Source organism: Phoxinus phoxinus (genome assembly GCF_949152265.1).
Source record: "Phoxinus phoxinus genome assembly, chromosome: 12".
Taxonomy (NCBI): Eukaryota; Metazoa; Chordata; class Actinopteri; order Cypriniformes; family Leuciscidae; genus Phoxinus; species Phoxinus phoxinus.
The window spans coordinates 36,433,283-36,446,545 of NC_136887.1; the positions used below are offsets into that span (position 1 = coordinate 36,433,283).

Below are 13,263 nucleotides of genomic sequence, written 5' to 3' on the forward strand. Positions count from 1 at the left end.
GAGTGAGTGAGTGTGAGTGAGTGAGTGAGTGTAATTGAGTGAGAGAGTGAGTGTAATTGAGTGAGAGAGTGAGTGTAATTGAGTGAGAGAGTGAGTGAGTGAGTGAGTGAGTGAGTGAGTGAGTGAGAGAGTGAGAGAGTGAGAGAGTGAGAGAGTGAGAGAGTGAGAGAGTGAGAGAGTGAGTGTAATTGAGTGAGTGAGAGAGTGAGAGAGTGAGAGAGTGAGAGTGAGTGTAATTGAGTGAGTGAGTGAGAGAGTGAGTGTAATTGAGTGAGTGTAATTGAGTGAGTGAGTGTAATTGAGTGAGTGTAATTGAGTGAGTGAGTGTAATTGAGTGAGTGAGTGAGTGTAATTGAGTGAGTGAGTGAGTGAGTGAGTGAGTGAGTGAGTGAGTGAGTGAGTGAGTGAGTGAGTGAGTGTAATTGAGTGAGAGAGTGAGTGTAATTGAGTGAGTGAGAGAGTGAGTGTAATTGAGTGAGTGAGTGTAATTGAGTGAGAGAGTGAGTGAGTGAGTGAGTGAGTGAGTGAGTGAGTGAGTGTAATTGAGTGAGAGAGTGAGTGTAATTGAGTGAGTGAGAGTGTGAGTGAGAGAGTGAGTGAGTGTAAGTGAGTGAGTGAGTGAGTGAGTGAGTGAGTGTGAGTGAGTGAGTGTGAGTGAGTGAGTGAGTGAGTGTAATTGAGTGAGAGAGTGAGTGTAATTGAGTGAGAGAGTGAGTCTAATTGAGTGAGAGAGTGAGTGTAATTGAGTGAGTGAGTGTAATTGAGTGAGTGAGTGTGAGTGAGTGAGTGAGAGAGTGAGTGTGAGAGTGAGAGAGTGAGTGTAATTGAGTGAGTGAGTGAGTGAGTGAGTGAGTGAGAGAGAGAGTGTGAGTGAGTGAGAGAGTGAGTGTAATTGAGTGAGTGAGTGAGTGAGTGAGTGAGCACATAGTGTATAGCATGGACTACATGTATACACTCACTGTGTTTGTTTTAAGAGCCTTCAGATTACATTTTGTTGGGATGATGATGACAAAAGAAATCTAGCTTTTTATATGATTAATTGACTAAATAATCGATAGATGTAATCAGGGCTGGACTGGGACAAAAAATCGGTCCGGGCATTTTGGCCCAGACTGGCCCACTACATATGATCATTGTCAGGGACCAAAGCAGTGAGGCAAGAGGACACAGGAGACTGTTTCTCAAAAAGGGGGTTTTATTACCCAAAATATTGAGAAGTTTTACATAAGGACCAAAATTAATAACTAGGCCTTAAAAGAGGTCAACAAAAAAGTAACTGAATATAAACTCAAATACATAGACTCATAACACAAGGTTAACTGAACAACCAACTGACCTGCCACAAAGAGACAGCAGGGAGCTTATATAACAGTTTGACAAAACCAAATAACATAGAAGGGGTAAACAAACTAACACTTGAGAACTCAAGAGCTAACTAAGGACAAAATCCCCCTGGCACATGGTGAAACATGGTATGGCCTAACGAGCTGGCTTCCAGATATAAGTCTCCTCAGCCCTTAGGCACTCCTTTCGCCCAACCAGGAAGGGACCGCCCCCAACAGTCCAGGTAACTCAACACAAAGAAACATGTGATTAGTGCATTCCCTGTAAATCAATGTAAAACTAAAGCAAATAAACCAAATCAAAAAACTGCATTGGGTTCGTTATTTAGATCTCATAGTTTAGATGACTGTAAATAATAATCAGTGCAACAAACTAAAGAGGTGAGATACTAAAACGGTAATCAAATGTTTAGAACTGAGGTGATATTACCCTGTGTGGCCGTAGCCATCACACACTCCCCCCCTTCAGGACTCTCGCTGGTACAGCGAGACAGGTAGTCAGCTGTCTGGTTCTCTTTTCCTGGGATGTGTTGGATGCTGAAGCGGAATGGTTGCAGGGCCAGGTACCACCGGGTGATTCTTCCATTGGTGTCCTTCATCCTCTCCATCCACTGCAGTGCTTTATGGTCTGTCTCCAGTGTGAATTCTCTACCCAGGAGATAGTAGCGGAAGGAGTCCAGGGCCCACTTGATAGCCAGTCCCTCTTTTTCCACGGTCGAATAACGGACCTCCCTGGGGAACAGCTTTCTACTGATGTAAGCAACCGGATGGCGGTTCTCAGGGGGCCCCTGAAGAAGCACAGCGCCCAGACCCCTGTCGGAAGCATCAGTCTGCACAAAGAAATGGTCGTTAAAGTTTGGACCATACAAAACTGGTTGCATACTCATTGATTGCCGGATATCATGGAAAGCTGCCACAGCCTCCTCTGTCCACTGGATCTGATTGGGACTCCGGGACCCGGTCAAGTCTGAGAGCAGAGCCGCCCTGGTGGAAAACTGTGGAATGAAGCGACGGTAGAAGCCTGCCATGCCCAAAAAGGATCGGAGTTGCTTCCTTGTTTGGGGTAAAGGACATGACTCAATGGCTTGGATCTTACTAACCTGTGGCCGTATCATCCCATTCCCAATGATATGGCCCAGGTACTCGGTCTCAGATGCAGCAAAGGCACACTTTGTGGGATTTACAGTCAGCCCAGCAGCGTGAAGACAGCCCAAGATGGTGCGCAGATGTTCCAGATGTTGCTCCCAGCTGTCACTATACAGAACTATATCATCAAGATAGGCTGCCGCAAATGCAGAGGAATCACAAAGTACCTGGTCCATCAGCCTCTGGAAATTTGCTGGTGCTCCATGAAGGCCAAATGGGAGCACCGTAAAGTGGAATAAGCCCCATGGAGTCCGGAAAGCAGTCAGCTCTCTGGATCGCTCGGTCAGTGGTACTTGCCAGTACCCTTTGCTAAGATCTAATGTGGTCAGGAATTTTGCCTTTCCCAGCCGTTCAAGTAGATCGTCAATCCTTGGTGTTGGATAGGAGTCAAACTGAGAAACTGAGTTCAAGTACCTGAAATCAATACAGAATCTTATGCTACCATCCTTTTTCGGTACAAGGACTACCGGGTTGCACCATTCACTCTTTGAAGCCTCTATGATACCCTGGGACAGCATGAGATCCACCTCCTCCTTCAGTGCGGTCAACAGGCGCTCAGGGATCCTGTAACTGAGTCGTCTCACAGAAGCACCTTCTTTAAGGACAATATCATGTTCAACAAGGTCAGTCCTCCCAGGATTCTCCTGGAACACTTCAAGATTACAGATGGCTCTCACCTGCTGCTGTCTGTCTTCAGAGAGATGACTGAGATCGAAGTCCACTGGAACACCTTCAGAAGGTAAGTATTGCTCATCCACTTCCTCCTCTTCCAGAATGTTTCTGACGAGCATCACTTCTGTTTTCTTTTCAGGTCGTTGCACCCATTCCTTCAGGAGGTTCACATGCAGTACTTTACTGGAACGTGACTGACCTGTGGTCAATATCCGATAGGTGGTAGGCCCAAGTTTCTTCTGGACCTCAAAGGGTCCTTGCCACTTTGCCAAAAGCTTGTTGTCATCACTAGGGAGAAGCACTAGCACCTTCTGTCCAGGGCTGAAGGATCTCTGGCGGGCTGACTGATCGTACCAGGACTTCTGCCGTTTCTGGGCTTCAGCCATGTGTGACTGGGCAAGCTCGCTCATTTTCTCCAATCGGTCTCTCATCTGCACAACATAGGATACCACATTAACAGAATCCCCTCTCCCCTGGTCTCCCTCCCAACTCTCTCTCAGCAGAGAAAGAGGGCCTCTGACATCATGCCCATAAAGAAGTTCAAAGGGAGAAAAACCAGTGGAGGCTTGGGGTACTTCCCTGTATGCAAATAAAAGATATGGCAGCCAGAGATCCCAGTCTGTACCACTGCTGTTCACAAACTTCCGCAGCATCTGCTTCAGCGTCTTGTTGAAACGTTCTGTCAGCCCATCCGTTTGGGGGTGGTAAGGTGTGGTTCTCAAGCTCCTGATGCCAAGTAATTGATAGACCTGCTTCAACAGAGTTGACATAAAGTTAGTTCCTTGATCAGTCAGTATTTCACGAGGAAACCCCACTCTTGAAAAAACCTGTACTAGACAAAAAGCAACAGATTTAGCTTTTATGGACTTCAATGGGAACACCTCTGGGTACTTGGTTGCATAGTCTGTTATAACCAGCATGTAACGGTTCCCAGCTTTACTCTTCTCAACAGGACCAACGATGTCCATCCCAAGGCGTTCAAATGGAGTAGCAATGATGGGGAGTGGAAGGAGTGGAGCTCTGGAGGGAAGGCTAGCAGATGTCATTTGACACTGAGGACAACTTTTGCAGAATTCAGCAACATCTCTATGCAGTCCAGGCCAGTGAAAATGATGTTTAATGCGGGCTGTGGTTTTGTGCTTACCTAGGTGGCCAGCCCAGGGAACAGAATGCCCCAACACCAGTATAGCCTCTCTGGCTGCTTGGGGCACCACCAGCTGCAATACGAATTCCTGTTGACGATAGAGAATGCCATTTTGCAAGACGTACTCCTCTTTGCTCACGTCCAGCTCATCTCCTGGCTCTTTCTCCTTGATTTTCTGAAAAAGAGATGCTAAAGATGGATCAGATTTCTGCATGTTTATGATACTGGCTGGCATTTGAAATCCTAAAGGCAACTCTGGCTGGGTATTAGTTTGGGACTGCACAACTGTGTGAAGGAATTTCTCCTGTCTTCTCTGCTTACGAGTTTTACGTGACTTCCTGGGTGCTGCTTCGTCACTATAAAATGGCAAGGTACTGAGGATCTCCAGGTGCTCATTAGATGACTTAGCCTGCCCCCTGGTGACAGCAGCATAGCATTTTCTGGTTTTGTCTGATTCGAACAAATCAAAAAGTACTGGGAGGTCTCGGCCTAGCACAACAGGATAAGGCAATTTATCAGCTACCACAATGTTCAAGAGATAGGTTTGATTGTCAACTTTGATATACATGTCAGCCGTTGAGTAACTCTTCTCATCACCATGCACACAACATATAGGGATGGTATCTCTGGTGCTGATAATATTGGTTGGTACAAACTTCCTGTGCACAAGTGTCTGATCACTCCCGGTATCAATTAAAGCTTTGAGAGCAGTTCCATTAACTTCAACATCAGCCATCTTTACAGCCTGATCATTCTTGGAAATAGAATCCACATGAGGGCGTGGTACAACACACATCTGAGTCAACTTTGCTGTATTTTTAGGGCACATGGGCTTTGTATGGCCTTCTATTCCACAGAGATAGCAAATTGGTTTTCGACCTGAGGGGTGAGATGGTCTGTTAAACAACTGGTTCTCCCTAGGGGGAACCTTACCCCCGCTGGCCTCTGGCTTTGGTTGGTACTGCTGGGTGGATTGATACTGCTGAGGGGGTTTACGGCTGTCTCTTGGGGTCATCCATGAGTTGTAGCTCCATGGCTGTCCTTTTCTCCGCGCCGCCACAAACACATCCGCCAGTTTAGCAGCCTCCATGGCAGAACCTGGGTCATGCTCTCTGATCCAAATCTGCAGCTCAGGGGACACCATTCTCAAGTATTGCTCCAGCATGATCATTTCACCAATTTCTTGTGTTGTTTTACCTTTTGGCTGGATCCACTTTCCATACAGTTCCTTGATTCTTGCATACAATTCCTTTGGGCTCTCGTCAGGGCTCACCTCTAGGGAACGGAATCTTTGCCTGTAGGTCTCAGGGTTAATGTCATACTTGGAAAGAATTGCACTTTTAACCCTATCATAATCAAGAGAGTCATCAATGTCCATATGCACATAAGCACTTCTAGCTTTACCAGTTAGCAATGGCATTAAATGAAAAACCCAGTCTGGCTTCTGCCATCTGCAGGCTAAGGCAATACGCTCAAATGCAATGAGAAAGTGTTCAATATCATCATCATCAGTAAATTTCTCTAGTCTGGGCACATGGTGTGGATGGACTTGACCTGCTGCTGTCGTAGTTGAATCAGTCACATCAGTGACATCCATTCGGGTTTGAGAACGAGGTCTGTTGGGTGAAAAGGTCCCCAGATCTTGATCAGAATCTGCTGGTGGAGGCTCTGACAGTGGAGATGTTCGGGCTTGTACTTCCAACTGCAGCATCTGAAATTGATGTTGAAGGGTTTTAAACCGCTGTTCTTGTCTTGAACTTGCTTCCTTCTGCTTCTCATCTCGGGCCTCCTGCTGTCCCATGTGTGCTTGGAGAATGGCTGCCAGGTCAGACAGGGTTGGCTCCTTTCCTTCATCTTCAGTGTTTTCCACTCCAAAAGCTCCATTTTCTCCTTCTTCACTAACAGGTTGCTTGTCCGATGCAGTTTGACTTGCAGTTCCTCCTTGTTGTCTGCCTTTTCCACCTCTTCCACCACGATTCATTTCTTCTTGTTGGAGAAAAAAAAAAAAAAAAAAAAAAAAAAAAAAAAAAAAGAATCCTGTGTCCGTCACTGGATGATCCCACCGCTGCCACCAATTGTCAGGGACCAAAGCAGTGAGGCAAGAGGACACAGGAGACTGTTTCTCAAAAAAGGGGGTTTTATTACCCAAAATATTGAGAAGTTTTACATAAGGACCAAAATTAATAACTAGGCCTTAAAAGAGGTCAACAAAAAAGTAACTGAATATAAACTCAAATACATAGACTCATAACACAAGGTTAACTGAACAACCAACTGACCTGCCACAAAGAGACAGCAGGGAGCTTATATAACAGTTTGACAAAACCAAATAACATAGAAGGGGTAAACAAACTAACACTTGAGAACTCAAGAGCTAACTAAGGACAAAATCCCCCTGGCACATGGTGAAACATGGTATGGCCTAACGAGCTGGCTTCCAGATATAAGTCTCCTCAGCCCTTAGCCACTCCTTTCGCCCAACCAGGAAGGGACCGCCCCCAACAGTCCAGGTAACTCAACACAAAGAAACATGTGATTAGTGCATTCCCTGTAAATCAATGTAAAACTAAAGCAAATAAACCAAATCAAAAAACTGCATTGGGTTCGTTATTTAGATCTCATAGTTTAGATGACTGTAAATAATAATCAGTGCAACAAACTAAAGAGGTGAGATACTAAAACGGTAATCAAATGTTTAGAACTGAGGTGATATTACCCTGTGTGGCTGTAGCCATCACAATCATATAAACACCACCCATCTTTGCACGCCCTTGAATATGTTTTTGTTCAATTAAAACCACTAATGCCATGTAATGAGTGAGTAGGAACGAGAGAGAGTTAACAGATGAAATAAGTACAAAATTGTCATTTATTAATACAATTGAACTATACTCCACAGTGATGCATCCAATAAACAAGCTATAAGCTGCATTGGCATAGCAATACCAGTGTCTCCCACAGGATCTTTGGTAAAACTGTGGTGAGTACCTGTACCTCTGTTCCTCTGTGAGAACATTTTGTGCATTTTTATGTTAAATTCATCAATCTGGTGCAGTTTGAGAGTTCAAAATTAAAAGCTCCAACCCATATTAAGTGTGCAAATTAACACTACTACATAATAATAGTTATAATATTAATCTCATGACAGTAGCCTAATATAGCCATATATTGTAAAAAAAAATGCACTGAAAAATAAAGGAAACTTTCATAATTAGTTTTGTACTAATTTCTATATTTGAAACGATAAGCACGTGATCTTTTATTTTGGCGGAAACTGCATCAAGCTTTTATTTTGGCGGAAAACATGGATACAAATGCATCTTATTAAACTTCTAGTAAATTGCTGTAATTGTCAACTATGCAGATGTGGAAATAATGAGTAATGGGTTCCTACACTCATAGCCGAAGTGTTTTGAAAGTAGTTCTGCTTACCGCGGACTCTACACTTTCTCATCTCTCTCCTGATCCTCCTCACTATCATCATCATCATCATCACCGGAGCTGATGAAGTTCCTGATCCTCCTCACTATCATCATCATCATCATCATCACCGGAGCTGATGAAGGTCCTGATCCTCCTCACTATCATCATCATCATCATCATCATCATCACCGGAGCTGATGAAGGTCCTGATCCTCCTCACTATCATCATCATCATCATCACCGGAGCTGATGAAGGTCCTGATCCTCCTCACTATCATCATCACCGGAGCTGATGAAGGTCCTGCTGCTGCAGAAAATATATATTTTGACACATTTTACAGCGTCTGCTTAAAGGACCTGTATCTATTTTTCACGCTATTTCTCTGCACATTCCGTGCGTTTCTTCTCCATCTCTCAGATACACACTGACACTGCACGCTCGCTCAAAGGGGGAGGTGTTTAAAGATGTGATTGGGCCAGCCCAGTGTCAATCAAGAAAACAACCAATGGGCCGCTGATCTACGTGTTTCATGGGCCGGTCTGTCAGTGGAAAACGCTTACTTTTTTTGACCAATGCATTACACTGGCACTAACCCAGCGCCGTCAATTAAACAAAACAAAACGAATGGGCCGCCGATGTATGAGTTTTATGGGCCGTTAAAAAAAAAAAAAAAATAAGTATGAGATGTATCGGCCCAAAAAGCACGTCGGCCCACCGGGCATTTGCCCGGTATGCCCGATCACCAGTCCAGCCCTGGATGAAATGGTGGTTATGTCAGCTGGATTGTGTGTGTTACATGAATGCATTGAGCTCATCTGATGTGCTTGTGTTTGTTTCAGGTCTTTCAGGGCTGTGGGATTCCTCGGCCGACTCCTGCCAGGAACAAACGCTCATTAAGACAGCGAGACGATGGCAAACCGGCCTTCAGAAGCTACAGCTCTAAGGAGAAACCCACCACCGCATCGGGAACCAACCTGGACCGGCTGGTGAGGCGCTGAGAGAACATCTCCATAACCAGAGCCACTGAACTGTGTGTTTGATCTGATCCCTGATCATGTGTGCAGGTGGAGGAGCTGCAGGAGCGTCTGCGGCCCATGAGGGGATTCTGGGTAACGCTGCCTCACACCATCTGTAATGATGAACACATGTCCGCGGACGTCACCAATGAGGATCGCTGCTGGAACGGACAGACGCGCGGCCGGTGAGAGAGCGAATCCTGAACATTTTACATTTACATTTAGTTATTTAGCAGACGCTTTTATCCAAAGTGACTTACAACTGAGGACTACAGCAAGCGAGTCATCGTGAAGAGGCAAAAATAACGCAAGAAGTGCTAAAAATACAAAGGAAAAGGTTTTTTTATTATTATGTCAAGTGCTCACGGAAGAGATGAGTTTTCAGTTGTCTTTTGAATGTGGTCAGGGATTCTGCATTCCGGACGAGGGTAGGGAGATCATTCCACCAGCAAGGAACCGTGAATGAGAATGTTCTGGAGAGTGATTTTGTGGCTCTCTGTGATGGACCCACGAGCCGTCGCTCATTGACCGATCGCAGGCTTCTGGTAGGGATGTAGACTCGTAGGAGCGAGTGAAAGTAGGAGGGAGCTGAGCCTGTGGTCGATCTGTAAGCGAGCGTCAATGCCTTGAACTTGATGCGAGCAGCGAGTGGTAGCAGTGCAGAGAGATGAACAGAGGAGTGACGTGGGCCCTTTTGGGCTCGTTGAAGACAAGACGGGCTGCAGCATTCTGGATCATTTGTAGAGGTTTAGTTGCACATGATGGAAGACCGGCCAGAAGAGCATTGCAGTAATCAAGTCTAGAGATCACCAAGGCCTGGGCGAGAAGTTGTGTTGCATGCTCAGTTAGGAAGGGCCTGATCTTCCTGATGTTGTGCAGTGCAAACCTGCATGATCGAGCTGTCTTTGTGATGTGGTCTGTGAAGGTCAGATGCTCATCAAATGTTACTCCAAGGTTTCTGACCGACCTTGATGGGGTGATTAAAGTTGAATCTAGCTGGATAGTGAAGTCGTGCTGTAGAGACGGATTGGCAGGGAGGACGAGAAGCTCAGTCTTTGCCAGGTTGAGCTGCAGGTGATGTTCCTTCATCCATGCCGAGATGTCCGCCAGGCAGCTTGAGATACGTGCAGCTACTGTGGGATCATCAGGTGGAAATGAGAGGTAGAGCTGGGTGTCATAGCAGTGGTAAGAGAAGCCATGTGAGAAACCCAGTGATGTGGTGTAAAAGGAGAAGAGGAGCGGTCCAAGAACTCAACCCTGAGGAACCCCTGTAGTCAGTTGATGTGCTTTGGATACCTCGCCACTCCATGCGACCCTGAAGGACCTATCTGTGAGATAGGACTCAAACCAGTGGAGAGGAGTTCCTGTGAGATAGGACTCAAACCAGTGGAGAGGAGTTCCTGTGAGATAGGACTCAAACCAGTGGAGAGGAGTACCTGTGAGATAGGACTCAAACCAGTGGAGAGGAGTTCCTGTGAGATAGGACTCAAACCAGTGGAGAGGAGTTCCTGTGAGATAGGACTCAAACCAGTGGAGAGGAGTTCCTGTGAGATAGGACTCAAACCAGTGGAGAGGAGTTCCTGTGATGCCCAGTGATGAGAGGGTGGAAAGGAGGATCTGATGATTCACAGTGTCGAAGGCAGCAGACAGATCCAGGAGAATGAGAACTGATGATTTGGAGGCAGCTTTTGCGATCCGTAGGGCTTCTGTGACTGACAGCAATGCAGTCTCGGTTGAATGAACCTCAGCTGAAGAGTGTGTGTGTGTGTGTGTGTGTGTGTGTGTGTGTGTGTGTGTGTGTGTGTGTGTGTGTGTGTGTGTGTGTGTGTGTGTGTGTGTGTGTGTGTGTGTGTGTGTGTGTGTGTGTGTGTGTGTGTGTGTGTGTGTGTGTGTGTGTGTGTGTGTGTGTGTGTGTGTGTGTGTGTGTGTGTGTGTGTGTGTGTGTGTGTGTGTAATGTGACTGGTTTAACTCGCCTACAAACACTTTCGTAGGGTTGGCTAATACACCAGATATCATTAACATCTCTCAGAATGGAAAAAGAGTGACACTATTTGAAGTGTCATGTGCATTTGACTTATTTATGGAGGATTCGTACTGTTCTAAGACTCTAAAGTATCAGTCATTGATAACAACCATTGAGAACCTTGGGTATAAATGTCGTCTTATTGTGCTGGTGTTCGGTAGTCTAGGTCATGTACACAGGCTAGCGGTCCGCGGACTTTGCATTGGGGGGATTGCTAAGACAAGGGCCAAACAACTGGCAAAGTACTGTTCCATCTCTTCCATTATAGGAAGCATGTGTGTGTGGAAAAGGCGATGCTTTCTGTATCCTTAGAACTGCTTAATCTTTTAGCAATGTGCTGACCTGTGTCAATCTGTTGGACTATTCAAAAAATTTGATTCCTAATGAAATTAACTTGTAATGTGGAATCAAATAAAGTATATAAAATGTGTGTGTGTGTGTGTGTGTGTGTGTGTGTGTGTGTGATTTTTGCAGATACCTGCCATCTGTTACCGCCGACGGTCTGGTGAATCAGATTAATAATCCGGAGTTGGAGGTGGATGTTGCTCGGCCAGACGTCAAAACGCGGCGGTTAATCATGGAGCTCCGAGTAGCTGTGAACAGACTGAGACTCGCTCAGGCCGGACGAGACGCAGAGTTCATCGACAGTGAGTGTCTCTGTGCTTTTATCCTGTCCTAACACACACACAACATGACTGACAACCGTGCGCTTGGTTTAACAACTCAAAGGGAAACCGGGTAAATGTTCTCATGCTCTTTTTCTTCACTACTTTTGCTGAGGGTTATAATGCACCAATTTCATCTTCTTTATTTTTCTGTCATCTGTGAAGGTGCTTTGAGTCATTTATATTGTTACGCTGTAGGAACTAATGTAAACTGTGACATAAACACCAGAGTTCCCGCTGTGTGCAGGTGATGTGGAGGCCGGCAGCGGGTCTGGAGGTGCAGGTGAAGCGGACGAGCGGTTCAGTGACGACTGGCCTGGTTACGGCGGCTCCTTCTCTCCGCCTCGTAACACTCCTGCTGACAGGCTCCGCCCTCGGGACACTCCCCCTGCTGACAGGCTCCGCCCCCAGGACACGCCCACCAATAAGAGGAACCGGCTGAATGGACGAAGCCGATCTGATGCTGGAAGACTCTCTCCTCCACTCCTGTCTGTTCTTCTCTTTACTGTCTTTTTTTCACTCAACCTTTAATGAAGATCCGATTCTCAACGGCACACATGAGCACAAACACCAGCATCAGCAGATCAAACCGCAAGAGAACTGTTTTTACATTTGTCTATTTTTACAAAGCAATGCTGTGCATTCCGTAGTTCTCTCTGATTGGTTACTGTGGTCAGCTGATCTCAAAATGTTGAATTTGAAATCAAATTATTTAGATAGATTTGATGTGATCCGTTCCTGTAATCATGAGGAATGTTAGTTTAATGCGTTGATGATTTTTATTTCTGCCTATTACCATGTTTGTATAACATTGAATGTAGTATTGTAAACTGATTTAATTTATTCAGCCTTATGTACAGTGTTTGTGTACTGTGTCTGTATGTGTGACAAGTGATTTTTCACAGCAGAAACCCTCAAGGTTTTATGAACGAAACCGTGAAGGACTACAGACGGATGAACAGCAGGGTTAGAGCTAAAGAACATGTTGTTGAACCTGGAAAGATTAGCAGTAGATTTATGCTGAAAGGAACGAGTACAGAAAACCTGTTTCTGTCTTCTTGCAGAAGTGCTCATACCTTAATTATTTTTACCTCGAGTGATGTGTTTTTTCTATTTTCACATTGGCCCACTGCCTGGATGCACAGGGAATGTAATGATAAAAACAAGTTTCCTATTTTTCATCCTTGTTTCTTGTACTGACATCCATTTCACTGTTAAAACGTACAAGGCCCACACTCTTTTAGAAGATGAATGAGTTCAATAAAAATATACTCCACTGGCTGAAATTTTAAATATATTCAGGACAGACGAGAGTCTACAAAATGATGTGAAATGTTGAAAGGTTTCCTGAACTGTCAGCTCACATCTGCATTACAGGTGAAGTGTTAGAAATTTGAATATTGTACAAAAGTTAATTTATTACAGTAATTCAACTTAAAAAGGGGAAAATAATATATTATATAGACTCATTACATGCAAATTGAGATATTTCAAGCCTTTATTTATCATTTTGATGATTATGGCTTACAGCTTATGGAAACCCCAAATTTTTCTACATAATTTTTTTCTTATTTTATGTACTGTAAATTTAAATGTTTATGTTGATTGAGATGTTTAACGTATGTTGTAAATAGTTGGGGAAACAGGTTGTGACACGTCCCCAAAGCAAGGAGAGGTTTCAGCTGCCACAAAACAACCACAAAAGAGACAGGGCAGCGTTAACAGAAACAATCTTTTATTAAACAAAAAATATATAGGATGGCCAAAAGGGATCCGACTTGGAACTTAGGTTCTTCCCAGTCTGGGGTTCTCGTGACCGCTGCGTTCCT

General features: G+C 44.9%; 1 protein-coding gene across 1 annotated transcript in view; it reads left to right on the plus strand.

The window, feature by feature from the left end:
- The window catches only part of gpc2 (glypican 2), a 46,970-nt gene extending 34,130 nt beyond the window's left edge, over positions 1 to 12,840 (plus strand). The window contains exons 8-11 of the mRNA XM_079630610.1: positions 8,569 to 8,715; positions 8,794 to 8,930; positions 11,244 to 11,416; positions 11,682 to 12,840. Of these exons, the coding sequence (XP_079486736.1) occupies positions 8,569 to 8,715; positions 8,794 to 8,930; positions 11,244 to 11,416; positions 11,682 to 11,965 (741 nt within the window). The 3' untranslated portion in view covers positions 11,966 to 12,840. The remainder of the gene's footprint in view (positions 1 to 8,568; positions 8,716 to 8,793; positions 8,931 to 11,243; positions 11,417 to 11,681) is intronic.
- The last annotated feature ends 423 nt before the right edge of the window (positions 12,841 to 13,263 follow it).